Source organism: Diospyros lotus, chromosome 3 (genome assembly GCF_014633365.1).
Source record: "Diospyros lotus cultivar Yz01 chromosome 3, ASM1463336v1, whole genome shotgun sequence".
NCBI lineage: Eukaryota > Viridiplantae > Streptophyta > Magnoliopsida > Ericales > Ebenaceae > Diospyros > Diospyros lotus.
The window spans coordinates 4,017,953-4,027,173 of NC_068340.1; the positions used below are offsets into that span (position 1 = coordinate 4,017,953).

At 32.6% G+C, this 9,221-nt stretch overlaps 1 protein-coding gene across 2 annotated transcripts; it reads left to right on the top strand.

Annotated features, from left to right (window-relative positions):
- Positions 1-3,163: 3,163 nt before the first annotated feature.
- Positions 3,164-8,940, top strand: LOC127797814 (probable serine/threonine-protein kinase PBL3). Of its 2 annotated transcripts, XM_052330971.1 has the most exons (7): positions 3,164-3,577; positions 3,711-3,805; positions 5,007-5,344; positions 5,423-5,558; positions 7,626-7,762; positions 7,864-7,987; positions 8,110-8,940. In XM_052330971.1, exons 2-7 carry the CDS (start codon positions 3,724-3,726, stop codon positions 8,571-8,573), a joined length of 1,281 nt encoding a protein of 426 aa, XP_052186931.1. In that variant the 5' UTR covers positions 3,164-3,577; positions 3,711-3,723; the 3' UTR covers positions 8,574-8,940. The 2 variants fall into 2 exon arrangements, with proteins under 2 accessions (XP_052186931.1, XP_052186932.1); XM_052330972.1 differs by lacking the exon at positions 3,711-3,805 and having other exon boundaries at positions 3,168-3,577.
- Positions 8,941-9,221: the final 281 nt, after the last annotated feature.

Below are 9,221 nucleotides of genomic sequence, written 5' to 3' on the forward strand. Positions count from 1 at the left end.
AGTTTAAAATGATGTTAAAATTTGATTCGTTTAACTTAACAAATGAATTCAAATAATTTTTTATCTAATTAAACATTGAGTCGCTCGCAAATTATTCAATTCATTTATAACCCATAAACTAGAGTCGGCAAATAGGTCAGACCCCGCCCGCCTCCCACTTGGTCCATCTATTTTATGGGATGGGTCGAATTTGACCAACAAGGGAGACAGATCAAGCCGAGCAATGAGAAATGGGAACCCAGGACAACCTATGACTTTTAATAAACAGCTCAAAATGGGCCATGAACCACCCAACCCATTTGCCAACTCTACCATAAACATGAGTTTAGAACACTTCAATTCACCCAAACTTCATTAAAATGAAGAAATTGAATTTAAGACCTTAAAACTCACCTTCTTTTTAACTTAATTGAGTTGAAAAACTAAATTAACCAATTCCGTTAATCCACATCCTTCAAACATGTTAATTGGGTAGATAGAAACAAATACCAATCAGTTACTTGATCGAGTGACCATGCATGTCACACATTAAAAAAATATTAATTTGACAACAATTATAAAACTATTTATTATGATATTATTTTTATAAAAAAAAAATCAAATTTTTATTAAAAAATGGCACACAATGGAGCCCATAGTTATGGAGGGGTTGACTTATTCCCAATTTGCCTTTAAACTAAAATACAAACAGAACTTTGACCATGATAGAGTACGATTTTGATTTTTATAAAACCTAAATTAATCCAATTCTTAAGCACTCATACTCTTTAACTCTGTTAATTGGCATCTTCATCAGTCTCTTTTGTTATGGTTTTATTGGCATCTTCATTAGTCTTAACTTGATGTTATTTTTCCTATTTAAAGTGTTAGTTTCACACGAATTTTATATAATTTAAATTTTTTTTATAGGAAACGAGCAAAGGACACAAATGTAATTAATTGGGTTTTTAAAAAAATTATAAATTAATTAATAATATTATTTTAAAATTAATATTATAAATTAATTGAATATTAATATTTGAGAATTAATATTAAAAGAAGAAGAAATGGGAGGGAAAAAAAAAAAGATACAAAGATAGAAAGAGAATTATAAAAGGAAAAGAGTGCAAAAGAAGAACAGAAAAGGTCAAGAAAGCACAAGGTAAGAGGGAAGACCAAAAGGACAAATGGCTGAGGTATGCAGCAGACATAGAGATAGAATTTTGACTTTTTTCGTATTTGAAAACACATTTTCCATATTTTTTAATATTATCAAATGGTCTTAAAATATTTTTAAAATTATAAAAATAATCTTAAAACAATTTTAATCTTTGTTGACATTTTAAAAATTAAAATATTCATGCATCATATCATAGATGAAAGGTGGTGAGTTAATTAGTATTCATCCTTCCCTTTTGATTCCTTAAATTTGCATGTACCCATAAATATCTATGCTGAGATTTCCAATTTTATGCCAAATCATAAGCTTTACTTCCAGTGGTATAAACAAGTCTTTTGTGATTAAGTTTAGCTTTCCCTTTTTTTTTTCTTTTTAAAATTAAAATAATTTACGTTCTCCCTACTTTTTAATTTTTAATTTTGCATTTTATTTTTTTATTTTGATAATCTATTTTCAAAAAATTGAAAATTGTTCTGTTTGTCATTTTAAAAAATTATTTTTCAAAACAGAAAATTAAAAAAACTTGTTCTCTTTGAAATTTTAAAAGTAAATTTTTAATGACATTTTATTAAATAAATTTAATTATCTAAAAAATTAAAATATTTAATTTTAAATAAATAAATAAATTAACTTAAAAAAAATAACAAATGGAAACATAATGTGATTATAAATAGGAAGTATTAAAATAAAAATTAAAGACATGAACTAATATTACATAATGTGATTATAAATTATAAGATTGTATCATTAGAAAACGCATTTATTTTAGAATTTTGAGAAAAATATTTTATAATATTTTATTTAATAAATTTAATTATTAAATAATAAAATTAATTCTTTTTAATAAAATTTTACTATTAAAATAAATAATAAATTTAATTAATAAATTATTGATATCTGAGTGGTAATTTATATTAAATATTATTATATATAATATGTGTAATATACTTAATAATATATTATATGTTATCTTATATTTTTAATTATAATATAAATATATTATATTTTTAAAATTTTAAATAAGTATATAATTTTATTTTTAAAATTTAAGAATAATTTTTTTTCGTCCTTCTTTTCTTTTTTAAAGCCAAAACATGAAAAATAGATTATGTTTTCCATATTTTGGATTTAAAGATTGTTTTGGTTGAAAACAAACAAAACAACATTTGTTGCTTTGAGTTTTTTTTATAAAATTTTTTCTTATTTTTGAAAATAACAAACTAAAAGTATTTTTATTATTTTAAAAAATTAAAAACTAAAAATAATCTAAAAATAATAAAAAGAACGCAACCTTAAGTTTTGAACTAAGAAAAAATTTTACTATGTGTTACCCTTAATGTTATTTAAAAATTTAATATTGTTCTCTATTAAGTGTGAACAAAAATTTTAAAGTCATTTTTCTTTTAGATTCATTTAATTTAAAGATAAAAATTATTAAATTATGATTAAAAATTTATTCAAAACAAGATTGCTGATAAACTCACAAAAAGACAAAGAAGTCAATGTCAGAATTTTGACTCAAACTTATTTGTCCAATCGGTTGGACCATAGTTTATAGAAAAAATGTGATGGTTTAATGTATGTATCGAGGACTCCTTCATTTTTGCATTACAAAAAAAAATTATGTTGGAAGATAAACTTATAAATTTGTCAATCCATAACTCACCAGTAAAAGTAAAAGTAAAATATGATTTAAAGCAAGGGAGAAATCATTCCAGCTTAGAGGATGAATGGAAGTGAAATCCATCATGAAACAAAACAGGATCTTTTTCTGTTTTTGTTTTTGCCAAGAATAACAAGACCACCCAATCGAGGAGGAACAACAGTCGGGGAACAAAGGGATGTTGTCCATGAACTTGATGGGCACTTGCTGTCAAAAGAATGTCCAATTGATGATTTTGACATCATTTGTGGTAAAAAAAAAAAAACATAAATGAATGAATTAACATTTCTGGGAAAGAGACAAAAACAAAGGTGGCAGCCAGACGAGTCCCCCAGGGTTCGTGGCCCTCCATGTGGGTGTTCTAAGATAAGATCGTACGGAGGTGAAATCTGAAGTTGGACAGCATCTTCTCCGCGTTTTCTTGCCCCTTTCCTCCATTCTCAGCTTCTTAGAACCAGCTCCTCTCTTCTTCTTCTACTTCTTCTTCTTATTATTCTATTATGTGCGTAAAAGAAATGGTTTTCTTATTGAATTGGGACAACCTGGATTGGGAGAAGGAAAGGAAAATTCAGGGGGAAAAATAGGGAAAGAGAATAAAAACTGGGTTCTTGTTAATGTGAAGAAGATAACTTGTTTTGGTAGCCATTAAGTGTTTGTTTATCTCTCACCTTTGGAGGGCGGACTTCGCCGGATGGGGAATTGCTTGGATTCGTCTGTAAGAGTTGATACTGCTCATAGCTCCCATATTAGCAGCGGTAAAATGCATAAATCTCTCCTTCACTTTTCAGTGTTTTATTTGAAACTCCTCTTTGGGTGAAGGGAAAAATGGGGAATCTCTTTTGCAGCTCATTTAGCCGTCTATCTGTTTCCCTTTCCTTTCTTTTTAAGGGTTTTGATAATCATGGTTGGGTATAATTTCTGCTCTGAAGTTTTGATGCGTGGGTTGGTTGGGCCCTTGAAATTCTCTTCTGAACCTTTGATACGTGAGTGCTTTGAACTTCTTTTTCATGGTTTTCATTAACTTAAAGGCTTTATTTGTAGCTTGTTTGCTTATATCTCTGTTCTAGGGTTTTGGATTAAATGTCCACACCCGTTCCCTAATTCTTTGGTCTTGGGTCATGAGATTTAGTTGCTGCAAGATTTGTTAATTTGCTTCCATCAAACATAAACATAGGAGGATTCGATCAAACATAAACATATATAGGAAGGAGGATCCGCATCTTCATGTATTGCATTAAGAACATCTCCCTCGGCTTGATGCATCTGTAGATGTTTAAAACCAAAGTTGTTCGGACCAATCATGGTGGATAAATTCAGGATCCTATAACATTTAAAACTATTAAGATTTAAATTTAAGAAAAATAGCATATTTGGAAATTAACTGTGATCAAAGCCTTGTGAAAGTTGTCTTTCTTCTGGTTTGTTTGGACTATCAATCATCTCCAAAGGATATTTTAGAAGAAATTTCTACCTTTTGTACAAATATGATTCAACAAGAGTGGCAAGAACCATGTTAATGACAAACTTCTAATTTTTTTTCTAAACTCAATTCACGCATTTTGCATTGCAGAAGATGAAACTTCCATAATGCTTTTACGAATTGGTTATGTTTAAGAAAGAATCTAGATCATATTTATGAGGTGCTCCTTCAGGACAAGTTTTGGCAAATGGTGAAGATTTGAAGAGGTCTTGTGAATGAGGGGCTTCATAATGTGGAGGATGTGATGAATTTGTTTTTGGAGATTGATATATCTCATTTGACCAACTTAAACCCTCTAGACATGAAGTGTTGGTTTCTGGTGACACAGCAACCATCAGAAACTTTGATAGGAATGATGCTATTTGACAAGTTAAACACTCTAGATACAAAGTGTTGGGCTTGAAGGGATTTCCTAATATGAAGGTGGAGACTAGACATGGAAGAATGAAGGAAATGCTCAAATGAGTATTCTTCTGTTTATTAATGTTATTACGGATGCCTTGAGCATCAAAAGTAGTAAGTAGATGTCAAACAAGATGCTTGCGCTGGCCAAATGTATTGTGCAATTGATGAAGTGGTACTGGAGTTGGATCAGATTATTGTCTGTGTTAAAAACTTGCTGATTCTGTTGTTTCTGCAATATCCAAAATTTTATTTTGTTTAAACTATTGTTATTTGAATCTTCTCTTCTCTGTCTACTTCAGGAGCCTCAAAATGTACCAGCAGAACTAGCAATTCTTCTGCTCGTTCCACCCTGACAGTTCCATCTTACAGTGAAAGGAGTTCTGGAAGTCTCCTCACTCCTCGATCTGAAGGTGAATTATTGTCATCCCCTCATTTAAAAGCCTTCTCATTTAATGAGTTAAGGATTGCCACCAGAAACTTCCGTCCCGACAGTCTTCTTGGGGAAGGAGGCTTTGGTTATGTGTTTAAAGGATGGATTGATGAAAATACGCTCACTGCTGTAAGGCCTGGATCTGGTATGGTCATTGCTGTCAAGAAGCTTAAACCAGAGGGTTACCAGGGCCACAAGGAGTGGTTGGTATGTCTTCTTGATTAGTAATTTAGTGCCTAAGTTTTACTGTTAGTGTTGGCTTATTTATTTAGCAACCATTTGCAGACTGAAGTCAATTATCTTGGGCAACTTCATCATCCGAATCTGGTTAAACTCGTTGGCTACTGCGCAGAGGGTAATAACCGGCTTTTGGTATACGAGTTCATGCCCAAAGGAAGCTTGGAGAATCATCTGTTTCGAAGTAAGTTACAATTTGAATGGGTATACCTAAGAGCATCAGGCAATTCTATTTCAGATTTAACTTTTGGTTTCTTAACTGTCTTCTTTTAATTTTAATTCTCTGTTAGACATATTCTTTGATATTCTCTACAACCATATGCCTACTGGTACATTTGTTTTCTTTCTACTATTTTCCTGCCATTTTAGTTTTGGTGTGATGGAACTATATGCCATAAAATTTGGTTAGAACTAGTGGTTCATCACATTGCTCTATATGTGCCAAACATATTATTTTAGTATCTGTGGAAAAATTGGAATGTATGGTCAACTAATAAAATAAAAATTACTTACCAAAAATTAAAAATTAAAAAAATAAGTATACTGTTAATAATGGACCTTCTGTGCATAAGCAATATATATGCATTGAAATAGTGAGTAAAGTTTTAGTTTAAATGGATAACCATTTAATTATAGTCAATGCTCTTTTTTCTCAAGCCCATTTGAAAATAAAACCAATTTATAATAAATTGCTATGATATATCCCAAAATTACCTAAATGGAGTTTTTAGTTTCTTTCGTGAATATTTTAATATATAATTTATCAAACAAAGAACAAACCAAAATTGATGGTAAAATCAACAACCAAAACTTTTTCCACATTGTTCTTTTGTATGGATTTGTATTGCCAATGTGACTTTTAGAAGTCATTATTAATGTCATGCCGATAACCCTAACCGGGTTAGGATAAATTACAGTTGATGATGATGATGAGCAGCCATGGGTTGCCCTTTCAATTCACAGTGAACATGTTTATCAAACAAATAGTTTTCTTGAAGAAAAACTAAACTGTTCAAAGCACTTTGTTAAAGTAGACTAAGATAATTTGCTAATAGCTTCATTTCCAAAATTTGAGTGAATGGTAGGCTATGACTGTTACTGTGTGCTTGATTGTAAGAAGATGATCAATGGGTCATCTAGTGTGTCATTGGCTGAGGCGGTAAAATATAGACTTAAATGATAATAAAAGAGTGGTTTGTGTGATCAATGGGTCATATAGCTTATTGTTGTACCTGCAATTTTGTTGACAAATGATTCTCCAATCTTAATAAAAGACAAAGAATAGAAGGTTAAGGGTATATAGCCAAGGGAAATATACATTATTGGAAGAGAAAAATATAAAAATCAACGAAGGAAAATGATTGAGGAATGATGTGGGTATGTAATTTACACCAAATAATAAGAGTATGCAACTAAGAAAGACATACACAGTAGGAAGAGAAAAAAAAAATCAACAAACTTGGATAAAAAGGGATATGTGGGTAATAAGTGAGGTTGTAAGGTAACTATAATGAGATTGCAGAGCACACTCTTTTTATGTTAGATAGCAGAAGGGAGAAAGAAGAAGAAAATCAGAAACAGTGCAGTATGTTTCTTAGACAGTAAAGAGACGAGAAGGAAGCCAGAGAAATAATAGCCTCATTAATCAGATCTCAGCCTTAAATACCCTAAAACTAATTCATTGTCTAATTACAGAAATATCCTTGGTTCACAACAACAGCACACAATGTAGCAAGCTAACTAATACAGCAAACTAACTAACCACAATACAAACAACAGTAAGCTAACTAATAACAGGAAATATTACAGTCTGATAATGTTTGATCTCTATCTACCTTCTGAACTTGAGGAAAAATGGGCTTATCTGTTATCGTGTTGCCCGTGTTGTTGAGAGTATTGTAGGCTTCAGTGGAGAACGGTGCAATATGTTTGATCTTGAATTAGCTTTGAATTGATCCCAAAACTTGGCACCTCTTCAGATAATATTGAGCACTAATCTCAAGGGAAGAGCTAAAAGAAGGGTATGATGAATGGCTTTTGATGCTGCCAGTTTATGCTGAGTTTGTATTCTCTGTAGATTACCTTTTGGTGTATTTTAGATCTGCTCATTGATGATAACAACCGACACGCTTGTATCCATTCATTCAAATCGATAGGATAGGAGATTTTGTATTCTTTGATGCTAATTTGAATATTTTCCCCCCACAGGGATTGCTCTTCTGACCTGACACCACCCTTTCTTGTTTTGCAGGAGGGCCCCAGCCACTGCCTTGGGCAACAAGGATTAAAGTGGCAATAGGTGCGGCCAGAGGTCTTTCTTTTATGCATGATGCTGAATCACAAGTCATTTATCGTGATTTCAAAGCTTCTAATATCCTACTAGATATGGTATGCAAAATAGAAGGAACGCATTTAAAATTGCTTTGCATTGTATATGGAGTTCATGTTTATAGATTTCATATTGATCACACTCTGCCTCTGGGATGTAGGACTTCAACGCGAAACTGTCTGATTTTGGATTAGCTAAGGCAGGGCCCACCGGCGATCGAACCCATGTTTCTACTCAAGTTATGGGTACTCAGGGCTATGCAGCACCAGAATATGTGGCTACAGGTTGGTTTTCTGAAGCATTCATTCATTCCTCTCTGGTCGTTTTTCTGCTCATAGCTATCCTATGTTGTGTTATTTTGGTCAAATAGACGAGAATTTGTGATAAAGTCATTGCCGATGAACAGGTCGGCTGACGGCAAAAAGCGACGTATACAGCTTTGGGGTTGTTTTGCTGGAGCTGTTGTCGGGTCGCCGGGCTGTTGATAGATCAAAGTCTGGTGTGGAGCAGAACCTAGTGGTCTGGGCAATGCCATATTTGGGCGACAAACGAAAACTATTCAGGATAATGGATACCAATTTGGGGGGCCAATACCCCCAAAAAGCTGCTTACACAGCCGCCACCATTGCCTTACAGTGTTTATGCATGGAGCCTAAATTCCGGCCAAGGATGTCAGACGTTTTAGCAACTCTAGTGAAGCTCGAGGATCCCAAGAATATTTCCGGCAGCAAACAGTCCCAATCAGGGCATCAGACAGTTCCTGATTCAGCCGGCAAGTCGCCAATGAGGCACCGCCAGTCACCTATGAATCCGGCAGCAGCCACTGCGTCCCCGCTGTTGCACTACCGGCACTCACCCCGCGTTCGATGACCAGATTTGTAAAGCGGCGGCGGCAGCAGAAACAGTCTTTGTTTTGTTTATAGATAGGATGTTGTTTGGGCATCTTTGCATTCTATGAATATTATTAATTGTATCATATTTTTGGGCTTTGCGAAGAATCAGCCACATTCGTTGCTGATTTTGACTTTGGTTGTTCGTTGGTTGGTTGGTTGGTGTAACAAATTTAAATTTTAGTGAAGCATAAAGAATGTGAAATTATTCAAAGTGTGGCATTATATATATATATATATAGAAGTCACAGTATTTTACCATTACCATGGTGCTATTTGCCATTTGAATTCTTGTATAGACATATTGTCTTAGAGACTTTAATATAAACCGAACAATTATTATTGTATGATTGATTAACTTTGTTGCTTGTTGGTGGTATTTGAAACTATCATTTATTTTATGTTAAATATTAATGTCCCGTTAAGTTGAGTCAAGACTAAAATCATAATAACGATTGAAAATAATTTAGACTTCAAATAAAGCCAAGGTATCAAAGCTAGACTTCAAATCCTAAATGCACTCCAAACAAGATGAATATAGAGGCACTTCACACTATCAATAAAAGAACACCTCAAAGCTGTATCAAATATACCCAAGGCAATCTCTAAATTTTAGGGATTGAATGAA

What these genes read in the sequence shown, in the direction of transcription:
- LOC127797814 (XM_052330971.1), top strand. Translation starts at nt 3,724, where the DNA reads ATGGTTGGGTATAATTTCTGCTCTGAAGTTTTGATGCGTGGGTTGGTT. An exon ending in GGAGAATCATCTGTTTCGAA is followed by an intron (nt 5,559 to 7,625) that starts GTAAGTTACAAT and finishes CTTGTTTTGCAG; the next exon opens with GAGGGCCCCAGCCACTGCCT. An exon ending in CTAATATCCTACTAGATATG is followed by an intron (nt 7,763 to 7,863) that starts GTATGCAAAATA and finishes TCTGGGATGTAG; the next exon opens with GACTTCAACGCGAAACTGTC.